The 14,998-nt window shown below is 51.9% G+C and overlaps 1 protein-coding gene across 1 annotated transcript in view; it reads right to left on the bottom strand.

Moving 5' to 3' along the window:
* Nucleotides 1-274: 274 nt before the first annotated feature.
* Nucleotides 275-14,998, bottom strand: part of ZNRF3 (zinc and ring finger 3) — a 52,625-nt gene continuing 37,901 nt past the window's right edge. The window contains exons 3-8 of the mRNA XM_015423563.1: nucleotides 10,559-10,690; nucleotides 5,951-6,061; nucleotides 4,865-5,032; nucleotides 3,463-3,565; nucleotides 1,257-2,903; nucleotides 275-551 (exon numbers count right to left, since the gene is read on the bottom strand). Coding sequence (XP_015279049.1) covers nucleotides 514-551; nucleotides 1,257-2,903; nucleotides 3,463-3,565; nucleotides 4,865-5,032; nucleotides 5,951-6,061; nucleotides 10,559-10,690 — 2,199 coding nt within the window. The 3' untranslated portion in view covers nucleotides 275-513. The remainder of the gene's footprint in view (nucleotides 552-1,256; nucleotides 2,904-3,462; nucleotides 3,566-4,864; nucleotides 5,033-5,950; nucleotides 6,062-10,558; nucleotides 10,691-14,998) is intronic.

Here is a 14,998-nt window from a genome sequence, read left to right as displayed (position 1 = left end):
GGGGATGAGGAATCGGGCCTATCCCTCCACCCCCCACCCCTAAGGGGAGCAGCTATCTTCCCAGCCCCCACCACCACTGGGGCTGGGTTTGTCGTGAGGAGGGAAGAGCAGACACTAAGGACTCAGCCAATGCGTACCCTTTGGACAAATTCTGCTTCAAAGTGCTCTTTGTTTTCTAAGGCAGCCCGGATTCCCCCATCCCTCCCCCCTCCCCCCCACCAAACAGGAGAGCAATCTCGCTACACAGCGTGGCTTAGTTACCCTGGGTGCCAGGGGTTCTGTCCTGCAGCCATGGGTGGAGCAGTGGTCTGTCTCTAAAGAACACTTTGCATCGAGCTGCCATGTGGCACCAAGTCTGCCCAGGGCAAGCTCACGCCGAATACCCCGACTTCCGCTGCGGAGATAGCACACAGCCTTCTCCAGTGACAACTGCCATGAGTTAGCCAGAGCTAAGAACAGTTTAGAAGTCCAGCAGGGGTGGAGAGTCCTCCAAACTGGTGGTTCCTCCGCAGGCTAGTCCCCAGCTGGAAATCTCCCGATGGAAGAGCAGTCTGAAATGACAAAAGGGAGTCAGAGGAAAACAGCCCTGAACGCAGCCATACCACTGAAGCCACAAAGTAACAAGCAGCCAGCACAACCAGTCTGCTCACCATAGGCCACTACAGTCCCTGCTGAAACCCGCCTCCATTCTCTGCTCAATAAACTCAACTGTACGGGGAGGAGACAGGCGATCCAATGTTCAGAGCAAATGCCTACGCCGATGGACGGACCGTTTCCCATCACTGGATGTCCAGTGTTGAAAAGACACTGCTGTGCACTTCTGCTCAGGTCCAGGAGACCAGAACGGCCTCGGGAAGCCAGGCGGGGGCCCCCCCCCGTGGCCTCCACTCGTTTCCTGCCCCCTTGGCAGCAGTGCCTTGTGTTTCTTCACCTCTGTCGCCACCCCCCCCCCATATATTCTGCATTTGCACAGGGAAAAATATTTTAAAAAATTATGCCCAACCTGCCGCCACCACCTATATGGCACTCTTGGGGGTACCCAAGCAATGTTAACGTTCAGAGCAGTCAGTTCTGGATGTCCAAAAGGTCCACATTTCTGAGCTCTCCATCACCCCACCCAAAATTCCCCAGCGTCTCACCTGTCCCTCCCCCAGGCAGTGCCTGTCGTCACAGTCAGAACGGACGCGGGACAAGCTGGTCACTCTCACAGTTTTCTCCCCTTCCCCCTAACTGCATGCTGGGTCCACCCTACTTACCTGATACCTGGGTGCCTACTGCCAACACTGTGGCCTCAGAACAACTCAGGGCAGGGCTTGCAAAGAGTCCCCGGGCCTCCTTCTGCAGAAAGCCCATTGGCTGGTAGCACAACTCCTCTTCCTGCTTGCTGTGCACCTCCCCAGGAGCTGGCCGAAGCCCGTCAGTGTCCGCCTCACATGGCCCCTCCCAAGGGCTGCTGCCTCCTTGGCACTCCACGGGCACAGCCGGCTCACCATCTCTGTCTTCAGGAATGATGGTGATCCGCTGGCCCAGGCCGCACCCCCCTGTGTAGCAGCTCGGCAAGGGGTCCTCCTCAGCACACACATACTGCACGTTCACGGAATAGTCCTCTGCGTGGCGGGCGGCTGGGCTAGGGCTGTTGCTGCTGGTCACCTGCTTCTCTTCATAGAAGCAACAAGGCAAGGCCTCGCATTCCCCCCCTTCCGTCCGAATACTGTACAAGCCATGGCCTCTCCCTGCCGCAGGCTCTTGCCCAGGGCCACATCCTGTCCAAAACGATGGCCCCAGGAGAAGCGTGCTGCATTCCGCCACCGTGCCTGTGGACTCCTGGTGGCAGGCACAGGCTTGCTCCGGAGCCCCTCTGCAGGTCTGCCCCGCCTCCCCAGCTGCCCCAGAGAGGGCTCCGAGGGCTCCCTCTGAGACGGTGCCGGGTGGCTCCCTGTGCTGCTCCAGGGAGGAGGAGGAGCTGCTGCTGTAATTCATCTCCAGGCTGCAGTCCGAAAGCTGGTCCCCTGCAGAGATGGCCGACACAGGGAAGCACTCGCCCCCAGCCAGGCGGGATGAATGGAGGCCTTCGACAAGAACCACAGTCCCTCTGCTCACCCCACCCCCTTCACTTCCTCGGCAGGGGCTTTTGCTGCGATAGATGTATGGGTCGTAGTCACTGCTCAGAGAGCTGCGAAAGGTGGAGCAGCTCCCATAGACGCCCTGGTTGCTCACTTCCGTGCAGTCTACCATGGAGTCACTGGAGGAGCAGCGGCACTGGGCAGAGCTGCTGCTGCTGCTGTCACTGCCCGGACAGTCAGCCAGGTAGCCACTGCACACGGAACGGTGGCCATGGTAGCAGCTGAAGCTGGAAGCGCTGCTGCTCTCCAGGTGGGACGAGGGGGCTACGTGGACCACTGGAGGGAAAAGCCTGCTGCCCACAGGCTGGAAGGCGCGAGCCGGGCCTTTGGCGGCCACGCCCAGGGGAAGCTGCCCGTTCTGCTCTGGGTAGCTCAGGCCCTGGAAATAGTAGTGCTGAAACATGGTTCCGTACTGCGAGAAGCAAGCGGGCTTGGGGAAGTTATGGCCACTGAACTTGGGCCTCCGGAAGGGGTGTGCTGCGGGGTAGGCCCTGTGCTCCACGCCACAGGGATGGGCGCTCAGAGTGTGGTCCAAGTGGATAGGCTGGTAGCTCTGGAGGAAGGCGGGGGCCTCCCCATGCCGGTCCACCGTCAGGACTGTGATGGGGTTCCCGTGGTGGTCCATACTCGTCCGGGTTGGGTACGCAGTGACCTGGCCGGCTCTGTGGACTCGGCCGGGATAATGAACCGGAAGGATCATAGGCCGCTGCTGCTGCTGCCGGCTACGGATCTGGTTGGCAAATTCCTCACACATCTGTCCTGGGGATCCTTTCTTTTGCTCTGTACAGAAAGATGTTGTTGAGTTCAGAATCTCAGCAAGAAAACACAGACTCTAGAACAATTTCTTCCCCCAGCCCACCCCCCACCCCCCAGTGCAGGCCCCCTCCGACTGGCAAAGGACGTCCAAGAAACGACAGGGACCCTGTGAAGAAACCCCCCCCCATGTTCACGTTTCTTTGTTTTGATATATCTGTTGATTTTGTTTTTTGAAAGCCATACTGAACATTTATTTAATTTCACTATCAGGTATAAGCACAATCTAACACAATCTGATTTTAGAAGCATTTCCAAGACTTTGAATGAGTCCTTTCCCTCTTGGTAGCGGCAATCGCCCCTCCTGCTACCCAGCTTGGCAAGTGCACACACCGACACCCACACCCACCCACCGACACACAGAGACACACTTTACAGAGGTGGAAGAAGGAGCAGCTTCCCTGTGCCAGTGAAGGGACTTCCACTTCCCTAGACGAGGGACACAGACCATGTGAGCACAGCTGCAGCATCTGACCATTAAGTTACCACGGATTTCCCAGAGAGCCATCTGAAGCTGGGGACTCACCTATGATGTTGTGACGGCAATGTGGGCATGTGTGATGCTGCAAAAGCCACGGGTCCACGCACTTCCTGTGGAACCGGTGAGCACAAGGAATCACTCTCAGCTCCTGTCAAGGTAAAAGGGGACATCAGCAGAAGGAATCGTCGAAGGGTGCTGCTCTAAGCCTCCTCCAGTGCCGTTCCCCCATGTACCCCAGCCACCACTGGGCTTTCCCCCAGAGAGAGAGGGGGGGAGGGAGGGAGGGAGAGGGAGAGGAAGAAAGGAATGTGGTCAGGAGAAAATGCCACTGAGGGGCCATGTGTGACAGAAAGTGCAAAGATGTGCCATGAATCATGCGCCTGGTTGCAAAACAGCCTGAAAAGAAAAACAACATCATTGCTATTGATTTTTGTTCTCTCACCAGATCAGGAGTACTGTGGCAAAGCAATCTGCTGTTTGTACAGAGAGGAGAGAGAGGGGGAAATGTGTCAGCAGAGAAAGGAGGGGTGTACACGTGGGAGCATCTGTTCTGAGAATCTATTTGCAAAAAAAAAAAAATAACCATGCACTAGCATGATAGAAACATCTGTGTAATCACGGGAACAGAGTGCCAGAAAGGGAGAGAGAGAGAGAGACTAGAGAGAGAGGGAGGGAGGGAGAAGCAGGGCTCTTGTGCCTCTGCCCGGGCAGTGCGCTGGGATCTAGCTGGCTGGCGGCTTCATCTCTTGCCAGTTCTGCCGTATGCTAGCTGTGATTTCAGTCTGAGCTTTGCAGCTGTTCATGTCACAGGCTCAGCAAGGAGCTCCCTGGAGGGCTGCAAATGGGACAGAGAAGGCTGATGCCTCTCCCCCTGCCAGGAAAACCACGGCAGCAAAAAGAGACCACCCACCCTCTCCAAACAAACCTTCACTTCTGCTGCCCGGGAGACACTGTCCCTCCACCGGGGGGGGGGGCCGCACACGTCTCATGCTGTGCTAGACAGAACACCAGCTCTTAAGAACATATAAGAACATAAGAGAAGCCCATGTTGGATCAGGCCAATGGCCCATCCAGTCCAACACTCTGTGTCACACAGTGGCCAGAAATACCAGTGCCATCAGGAGGTCCAGCAGTGGGGCCAGGACATTAGAAGCCCTCCCACTGTTGACCCCCCCCCAAGCACCAAGAAGACAGAGCATCACTTGCCCCAGAGTCCCTATCTATACCTTGTGGCTAATAGGGGCCACTGATGGACCTCTGCTCCATATGCTTATCTGATTTCCTTTTGAAGCTGTCCATGCTTGTAGCCGCCACCACTTCCTGTGGCAGTCTTCCCGCCAGCAAAAGGCACAATCCACCCTCTGCCCCTCCGCAGACTCTCAAGATGGCCCTGGAGGAGCCACCCCCTCCTCCAACAACAAGAACAGCAACAGAACAGCCCTCGCACCTCCCCATCGACATATTTCTCCAGGCAAATGGCACAGTCAGAGGTGGAGCTGCTGCTGAGTGTATCCAGAGCACTGCAGCTCTCTTCGGAGTGCCCTTTCAGCTTGGATTTGAACTTCCGTGTCTCCATCTTTTCCAGCGCCTGCACAGCCAGCCTGTTCATGGAACTCTGCGAAAGACAAAACGGGGAACTTACTCAAAGGTGGCAGGATGACCTACTTCCTAGTCCAGAGGCCCAAGGACAATGGATGCGACCACTGGTGGCAGTCAGTGACAGGGGAGGGGGCCTGGAGAGAAGAACCAATGCAAGGCACGCCTCAGAGGCAGCCCTGCTGTAGGAAGCACCGCCTGCATTGCTGAGAGACTCCTGATCCATGTCACCCCTCGGGGCGGGTGGGGTCAAGAGCCTCCCTCCACCACTTGCTCATCCGACGCGGTTGAAGCAACATGGATGCAGGATCACTCAACAAAAGGGCTCCATTGCCTTGGGCCCCGCAGCTTACAAGATACAATATCGATCCTGTGAAATGGGGATGGGCTTATCTGGGGTGATGCAACGGACATGAAATTAAGCAAACTCCGGAGCACGATGGAAGACCGGGGGGCCTGGCATGAAGTGGTCCATGGGGTCGCGAAGAGTCGGACTGGACTGTGCGACTGGGTGCTCTCCCCACTGGTCAGGCTACAATTCAATAGGTACACAGAAAACTACTCATACTGCCCCCACTGGTGAAGGGAATGAAGGAGCCGGGGGATCTCCCCGTCCCCTCACCAGCACCAAGCTGGCTGGTCTGAGACATCTGAGTGATTCTGCAGATTGTATACAGACCCAGGACATGCCTCAGAAGGCCGAGAAGAGCTGTTGGCCAGGCTCTCTTGGAAGAGAAGACCCACGGCAGGCTTGCTGGACTCTGCCTTCCTCTGCCAAGGTCACAGGGCATTCTGCTCCCGTTTGCAGAAGAGCTCCACGAAGGCAGAAGAGCTTCACGGAGTGTGCCTTCCCAAGGCTCCCCCCGCTCTTCAGCGGAAGGCCCCCCTGAGCGCCCTTGACATGATAACACCTCCCAAGCCCTGACACGGCTCTCACCTGGCTGCGGCGCTGCTTCAGTTTGATCTTGACAAGAAGAACAAGGCAGACCAGGGACACCACCACAAAAAAGGCCAAGAAAATCCCCATATCGAAGTATTCTGTAGGTTGCTTTGAATGGGAAGGGATGGGGTGGGAAAGGGAGACAGACAGATGTTAGCTCCTTTCTGATCTCAGCAAGATACACTCGCACAAGCAGAGTGTGTTAAGGTGACCGGATGTAGCAAGTGACTGGAACAAAAACTGAAACCTGCAGCAAGATGGCTATGATATAGGAATGCCACATAAGTCACGGGACACCTGCAGGCATACCAGAACAACTCCTATAAAACTCACTGCGTTTTCATATGCACAGTGGGCAGTACTGAAATTCCGCTGGCCAGTACTGAAATAGTACAAGGAGGCCGGCTACTGGTACTTAGTCCCAGGTTCCACGGGTGAGAAGAGAGAGCCCCACCAAAACTGGAGAGTGAAATTTAGCATCAGCAACATGGTAACAATAATAGCTGGCACAGGGGTCTGCCATGCAGTGCCTGCAGGCATCATGGTGCCCACCAGCACCTTTCCTGGTGCCTGCCAAGTGATTTAGGAAAACCAGTAGGACCGGATGTGGACTTTGCCAAGCAAGGCTTCTGACTGGCCATTGGAGACTTTACTGGCTACACATTAAGACAAACATTGCTTTGGCAGAAGAATCTTCATAGTGTTCCTAAAGGTCAGCTGCAGCAGCCACTCTGTGCCTGGCTCTGCCTCTTGAGGCAGCCATTTTGTGACTGCACCCACCACAAGGTCAGAATTCTACAGGTGCCCACAGGCTCAAAAAGGTCAGGGAGCAGTGAGTTGGTGTCTGTGCTTTTTTAAAACATTGCTGCAGATGTAAGGGAATTCCATAACCTGGAAATCTTCCTACGATGGCAAAGAACTATGTCCACTGCATCCAACTTCTCCTCACTTAAAAAATACATCACAAGATGGTACACTGTCTATGCCTAATCACTGGAATTGCCTGCCAGACCTGCCCAGGGTTGATGGCAGTCTGCTTAATTGGGATCCCCTCATGGGGACCATCCTACCCCAGCTAAGCAAGGGGCTTAATCTTTGAAAATTCACCTTACATCCGGGAAACGTATAATTTGCATCATATCATAATCTATACATCTAATAGCCAAACTCTGTTCTCCATGTGGATACTTATTTCTGCCAACAGGGAGCTCACTCTCCCCCAACAGCTTTTTCTACAGACTCAGGAGACGTCCTGAGTTTCCAGTAAAATCCAAAAAGTAAAGGAAAAAAACCCTTCAGGGAGGGGCTGCTGAGGCTGCTCACCTCCCCAAGTCTCACTTTCCCAAGGCTCCACCCCCAAATCTCCAGGAATCTCCCAGTCTGGAGCCAGCAGCCCTGAGGAGAATTTATCTCCATAGGTGAGAGATCTGTTGTAGTTCCCAGAGCGCTGCCACTGCTGCTGTGAGGGGAGAGGAAGCAGGTGAGTGGCTGGGAGCACCACCACCACATCTGCTGCTGCTGCTGCGTGGGGTGGGGGAGGAAGCACTCGGGAGGCAGGGAGAGTGATGGGGCAGAAGGAGAGAGTGATGTGGTGGGGGGCAGAAAGAGAGAGAAAGAGTGATGAGGTGGGGAGGCAGGAAAATAAAGAGAATGATGACGCGTCAGAAAGAGAGAGGACAGAACATGCATGGAGGAGAGATAGTAAGAAAAGGGGGGCAGAGAGGTAGGGGGAGAGGGGAGGCAGCAAAGGTGTGAGGAATGGGATAACCAGCCCACAAGTTTCTTGTAGGTCTCCACTTGTTTATATTCTAGTAGCCACCCATGGCCCCATCTGTTGATAGCTAAATCTACAGCTCGAGGCCACACAGAGGCTAAATAGATTTTTCAGCAAAATTAAGACATTCCCCAGGTCTGCAGAAAAATCTGGGGGGGAAAATACACGGGGGGTTTAAATCCCCCCCCCAAAGTAAAGCAACATTCTCTGAGAAAGCACAGAGAATGCTCTTTCCTTCTTACCTGTGTGTGGTAGAGCCCGGGAGCTGAGGCAGGCAGTTTGGGCACCACTCTGGGTCCTGCCGTGGTGGACACCAGGAGCCGTTAAGGGCCATACCACAGCAGTGTCAGACACTGGGAGTTGTTTGGGGTCCTGCTGTGGCAGCCGTGGCAGCCAGGAGCTGCTCTGGGCTTGGCAGTGGCAAGCCCTGGGACCCACTTCCAGCTCAGAGTGGCTCTCAGACACTACCACTGCTGGTCTCCAAGGCTCAGCAATGGGGGGGGGAATGGGATATCCCCCTGCAAGTTTCATGGGCCCCCACTTGTATATATGCTAAGAGCAACTGGCTAAATCTGAGAATACTTAAACACGGTGAATGGACAAGACAGATCTTTCTACAAACCTCAAGAGTGCCCCAGATTTGCAGAAAAATCTGAAAACTAAAAAACCTCCAACACTAGGGTTTGTTTTTTTAAAAAACAAAATGATAAAAGGAGCACCTGTAGCTTTAAGAAACAGATGCCTTCAGTTGCTGATGCTAGGCAACCACAACAGGTTTGGTTTCTGTCAGTAAAAGGCAGGAGGAGAGGATAGCAGGAGGTTTTGGCTTCTGAGGAAGGACTCATTGCAGCCAGCCCCAGCAGGAAACACCAGACAACTTGATACCACCTGACTTGCATGACTCCCCTAGGCCTAGCTGCTTGCTATTGTTCAACAGCAGCCACCCTATGAAAGTCAGTGTGGTATAGCCGTTAGAGCTTCAGAGTGGGGCCTGGGTGTCTCTTGCTGTGGAAGCTCAATGGTCACATATTTTTAGCCTAACCAACCTCAAAGAGTTGTTGTGAAGACAAAAAAGAGGAGAGAACGATGATGATGTTGTAATATATATAATGAAGAAGAAGAGATTGGATTTATACCCCGCCCTTCACTTGGAGTCTCAGAGCGGCTTACAAACTCCTTTCCCTTCCCCTCCCCACAGCAGACACCCTGTGAGGTGGGTGGGGCTGAGAGAGCTCTGACACAAACTGCTCTTTTTGAAGGACAGCTGTGCCAGAGCTTGTGACTGACCCAGGGTCACATCAGCAGGTGCGAGTGGAGGAGTGGGGAATCAAACCCGGTTCTCCCAGATTAGAGTCCGCGCACTTAACCACTACACCAAACTGGCTCTCTTGTAAGCTGCTTTGTTCCCCAGTGTGGGAAAAGGCAGGGTTCAGATACCCTGGGGAGGCAGATAAAATGGGATGCAGATAAAAGGTAAGTTGATGAATGGCTGAGAAGGAGAGAATGCGACAGGGAAAGGGAGAGGATAATATGGGGGTTGCCAGGTGGAGGGACAGAGGAAATATGCAGGGAGGGGGATACAGGGGGAAGTGAGTGGACCCCTCCCCCCACAAGTCCATGAGATGTCCCTGCCACGCAAGTGGGCCTGGCCCAGTGGCTGACACCACACAACTGAGCCACACTTTTCCTAATAGTGGCTGTCCAAGGAGGGGGAGAAGCTGAAGATGGGGCGGGGTTGATAAAGGTAGGTTGGCTGTTGGTGCGAAGGACAGAAGGAAGCAGTGAAAAGGGGAGTGGCTATGGGGGCTTGTGGGGGAGGGGGGAAAGATATGCTTTTAGCAAGTCCTTGTGGGGTCCTGCTTGTATGGAATTAAGTTTCACATGAAGGCAACTTTCAACTAATCCCTCCCTGAGTAAAACCTACAGGGGTTGGATCCAGCCATCTTTTCTGCCAAATCTCATGCAATTCCACACCTTCTCAAATGGCTTTTGTCTATGCAGGCCACATGATCTCCAGCCTAGTGTTTGGAGGGGCGGGGATTAAAGGGCATCCCCCCCTCCTCCTCCCTTTTGGACCAGCTGGAAAGCTGGTTGGTGCCAATTCATATGCCACAAGAGAGTTTTACCACTTCGATTAAGTCAGTTTGTATTAATGCGGCATCTTCTCCATTCTGACCGACAATTGTCTTAGGTACCTGGTAGCTCTCCAGCCCTACGGACTCTTAACTTGGAACTCTTGACATTCTCTCCACAGACCGGTGTCAAAATGTGCAGCAATTCTACTGATCCATCAAACCCATTGAAAATCTTAACTCCTCCTTCCACTATAGTATTGTTTTTAGGGCTTCTGCAACTAGTCACAGTCTCTTTGCTTATAACTAGCAATCTAGAGGCCTCAAAGACATAAGAAAAAAGGCTTATTCCCACCCACTGCCAGAGGGAACAATACTGAACCCTTCATTCCACTGTGAAGCAACTGGCTTGATTTTATTAAGTTCTTATGACCTGGCAAAATCCCACCATCTCCTCCAGACCATATAATACTGGCAAGAGGCCATCCCTTGAAAATTGCTGTCAAACTCAGCAAGACTTCAGGTGGGGGGAAAAGCCCAAATTTTACAACCGCAGAGTCCACAAGACCACTGATCGTGCTGTCCAATAGGCATGTCTGATGATGGGAGCTTAACGCCAAGCCCTGCTAAAGATTCAGCAAATGACACTGACAAAGTGCTCAACTTCCAGCCTCCTTTGGGAAAAAGGAACTGGGACCAATGATCGGTCTGCTCAAAGAGACGGCATGCTTCAGAGCCAGCACTGCCCTGACGTCTTACCGGGGGAGGCCGGTGCTGAATCCTGGCCCGGGCAACCTTCTGTTTGTTAACAATATTCATCAGTTTGATAGCATCAGGCCCCTTCACGTATACGACAGGTCTCTTCAGAGGGTCTTCCAAGCCTTGGTTCAACTAAAAGAAAATTGGCAGAGTTCAATCCCACTCAAATCATTCTACCCAAACTGACCTCAGTTCTTCCAGAGAAGACAGATTCAGGTGGGGTCAGCCGCGCTGGTCTGACGCAGCAGAACAAAGTCTGAGTCCAGGGGGGGCACCTTTGAGACCCACCAAGTTGTATTCAAGGCATAAGGTTTTGTGTGCAAGGCACTGCATCTGTATCTGAGGAAGTGTGCTTTGTACAGGAAAGTTTATACCTTGAATACAACTTGGCTGGTCTTAAAGGTGCCCCCCACTGGACTCAGACTTTGTTCTGCTGCTTCCAGTAAGAAATTCAAGAAATAAGAGGAGCCTTGCTGGGTCAGACAAAAAATTTACCTACTGCAAGATCCCATTTCCTACAGTGGCCAAACTGGCCAAACTGCTGCCCCTGGAACGTCTACAAGCCAGGCACTAAGGCCAAAACCTCCACCTGTTTTGGACTCCCAGCAATCGCCTCTGAATACAATAAGGTTCCATTTAGCCACCGCTGGTAAAACAGTATTGCACTTACCTGCAACCGCTGTTCCTCAAGGTGTCTTCTGTGCACACATTGGGACTGTGCTTATGCGGGCCAGCTGCCAGAGGCTCTCTTACAGGTATTCTGGATTTTTTTAAACCTTTTTTAAACTTTTTAAAAATGTAATTAAAGAACGATATTACTTACAACAAAAAAGGTACATAAATTGTATATCACATCATCTAAATTATATCAATTCAACTTATATGTCTTTACATTATATGTATATCTCTTTACATAAGCGGTGTTCTTCTTTTTCATTCTTTCAAAATGATCATTAACTATGCATTTGAAACATACATGATAATTATTAGCTACCTAAGTTCCAGCATCTTCTGTCTTCTTGTTTTAATCTGATAATGCAGTTGATTAACTGATAAAGTATACACTGGAGCCCAGAAAACCACGGGGTCTGTGGAAGCTTGCGGTGTAAGCTAGGGGGAGCCTTCTCCCCCACCCCACGTGCCCTACAATACGGGAGCACATGCCTGTCTGCTCCTCAGGCCTCCCAGCCCCCCCCAGACTTCACCTATATCAAGCTAATAAATATGTAGCTTGCTACATCAAGCTCTATTTCACCGTCCTCTGTTTCTTCAGAAACATGAAGCTTGCTGCTTTTAACAGGAGTCAACGGTGAATGAGTCTTCCTTTTTACAGCTCGAATTTCAGCTTCCTCTAATTGAAGCAAACCTAATGCAGATAACAAAGCTGATCCAGAAGCAGAGTCATATGCAATATATTAAGTTTGCTGATATTCCACAAACATTTTACCTGACCGCAACCAATGGTATTTTATACCTGCTGCCTGGAGTTTAAAAATAGATTTTAAGTCTCTTCGAATCTTAAGCATGTCTGGGGGAAGGTCTGGAAATACAAGTATTTTGCTTCCTTGAAAATCCAAGCCGCTCTGCTGACGTGCTTCCATCAAGATATTCTTTTTAGTCCGACAGCCACTATGTCTCTGCCAGAAAGGGCAGCCTGGGAGGAATCTGTTGGTTTTATCTACTCGGTAAGCTTGCAGTATGTCAGTGGTGTGTCACTCGCTCCTCTAATTTTAAAGAAGCAGCCAGCCAGGACGCCATGAAAATAGAAAGGTCAGTTTTTGCTTCGGCATTTGAGGAAAAGCCGCGAAATTTCAAGTTTTTGTCTCTTATGCGAGACTCCAACATCATAATTTTTTATCTAGACCAACTGTTTTGAGAGGTGGTTCCAGGCTTTTCCCCCAGGGAGGCGACTTTCTTTAATGCTGCTTCTGCTTTTTGAGCTGCTTGCTTATATTGAGACTCCAGTTCCTCCATGCGTTGGGCTAGAGGTGATATCATATCCATCATATCTTGCCTTAGCTCTTGACGTTGTCTCCCCAGTGCTTCTAATAAAAACTTTGGTGTGAGGAGAGAGTCAGCAGTATTTGTATCACCATTGCCTGAAGAAGCTGAAGAGGTACTGGCAAGTTCAGCCAATGCAAAAAATTCCTTTAGCAAAGGAACTTCCCCGGCATTCTTTTGATTCTTTTTGCCCTTAGAAGTTTTAGGCGGCATACTTTAGATCAGGTTTGATTAAAAATAGTCAATTAGAGTTGATTTAGGAGCGAGAGGTCTGGGGGCAGCCGGTAATGGCTTCTGGTCGGGGATCGAAGCCACACCCCCCTTTTTACTTTCCAAGGGTTAGGATGTCAATTTCGGCAGTAGGAGTGGATTGGGGAGTCTTTTGGCCAGCCCCATGTCAATTTCAGCCCCATTATATCCTATGGGCCAATGAAGTCAATGGTGAAAACATAGGGTATATTCCTTTGGATGGGAGGGGGTTTGAGGGAGAGGCTCCAAACTTGCAGGGTAGCTTCTGGAGCCTCTCCCCAAGAACATTGGAGCAGGGGGTCCAATTCTACAGGCCCCCAAACAGGTTGCCCCCATCCCCCCATTGTTCTCTATGTTGGGGGGGGAAGTTACAGATCAGAGAATCTGAATCAGCCCACAGCAGCCCGAAAGGGGCCCAAATGGGCCATTTTTGGGGGTGCATTTGGTTCAGATGAACCGAATGCACATCCCTAATGCATTCCCTAGAGAGAGATGATCTGCACCCACTTGTCAGGGCTTTCACATTGACATGGATGGCAAAAAGGTCCACTCCCAAAAAAACCCCACTGCTGGAAAACTGGGAGGATATACTTCTTCCCCAGAGACGGTTTGTGTTCTGATTGTCCCATTCTAATGAGTATATCCACTCTTGTGTTGGCAGTACCTGCTACATGTACTGCTTGGAGGGAGGACCCTTGAGCGATGACCAGTTCCAAATGAAAGTGGTCTCCCTGCACAGGGCCGCCAAGGCTGTGACCCCCTTTTAGTTTATATAGGTCACTGCCGTAGTATTGTCCATAATAACCTAGTGAGCTCTGTGAACGAGGTTAAGGGTGTAATGTATTGCATGTCACTCTAAGAGGTTAATATGAAGAACAGAAAATGACCCACAATGGGCTCCCCGGCCTTGCAAGGAAGCATTAGAGGTGATAAGACAGCTGAGGCGTCCTTCCCCCAAATGGTACCCCTGCTAGGAAGTCACTATCGCATGCCCACAAGCTTAACTGCCACGAACAGTGAAACTAGTATGCTGGAATGTTTGTAAAGGTTGCATTCTTAGGTGTGCATATGGGGTTGTGGGCTGCTGTAGAAGCCATCAGCCCTAGCAACTTTTGAAAGAATAAGATGGATTGAAATCTGTTGTTAGACAGGCACCTAATCACCGCCTTAATATGTAAGGCTCTATCGACAGGTAGGAAAGCCCTGGCTACTGTGGTGTCCAGAAGGGCCCCAATAAAGGAAAGTTTCTGAGAAGGTTGAAGGTGTGATCTCTTGCTGTTAATTAGCAAGCTCAATTCCAGGCAAGTTTGTGTAATCAGGGAAACTTGTGACTCTAGTACCCAGTCATCTAAAAATGGGTAAATGAAACAGTTTGGTGTAGTGGCTAAGTGTGCGGACTCTAGTCTGGGAGAACTGGGTCTGATTCCCCACTCCTCCACTTGCAGCTGCTGGATGACCTTGGGCAAGCCATAGTTCTGTCAGAGCTGTCCTTGAAAGTGTAGTTTCTGTCAGAGCTCTCTCAGCCCCGCCTACCTCACAGGGTGTCTTTTGGGGAGGGGGAGGGGGAGGGAAAGGAGTTTGTGAGCCGCTCTGAGACTCTGAGTGAAGTCTGCTCTCCCCCGGCTCCGGCTATGTCCGATCGGCTCCACCGCGCCGGGGGATGACGTCTCCACGCTTCTTCTTGCTGCGACGGCCGCCTCTTTGTTAACTTCGATGCTGGCCACCAGGGATCGCTCTCTCCACTGGCCCTCAGTCGCCGCGCCGCGCCGCCTCGTCTCCGCCCAAGACTCCGCACTGCTGCCGTTCTTGCCGCCATTGCCGCTGCTCCTCTGATGGTCCTCCGCCGTACACCACACGCCTCGGAGAGGGGGGTGCCCCTACCCTACTAAGGGTAGGTACCCATTTATCTCGCCCTTTAACAGGCTTTTTGAACCGCTGGGTGGGCGGGAGCTAGGACATTGGGTTGGGAGCTCACTCCGACCGCGGTGGGGCTCGAACCATAGTTCAGCCAGATGTTATAGTGCAGGCTGCATTTACAGCCTGCACCACCGCGTTGGAAGGGGCCATACAGACCATCTAGTCCAACCCCCTGCCCAATGAGTGACGAGCTTATTGGATCGAGGGAATGCTGCTGATGTTGTTTACCTGGATTCCCCTGTTCTGATGGACTGTGAACTGGACTCTAGGATA

Source organism: Gekko japonicus, unplaced genomic scaffold (genome assembly GCF_001447785.1).
Source record: "Gekko japonicus isolate JY-2015 unplaced genomic scaffold, Gekko_japonicus_V1.1 scaffold3663, whole genome shotgun sequence".
Lineage (NCBI taxonomy): Eukaryota > Metazoa > Chordata > Lepidosauria > Squamata > Gekkonidae > Gekko > Gekko japonicus.
Note: the sequence above shows the minus strand (reverse complement) of the source record. Positions and strands in the feature narration are given on the sequence as shown.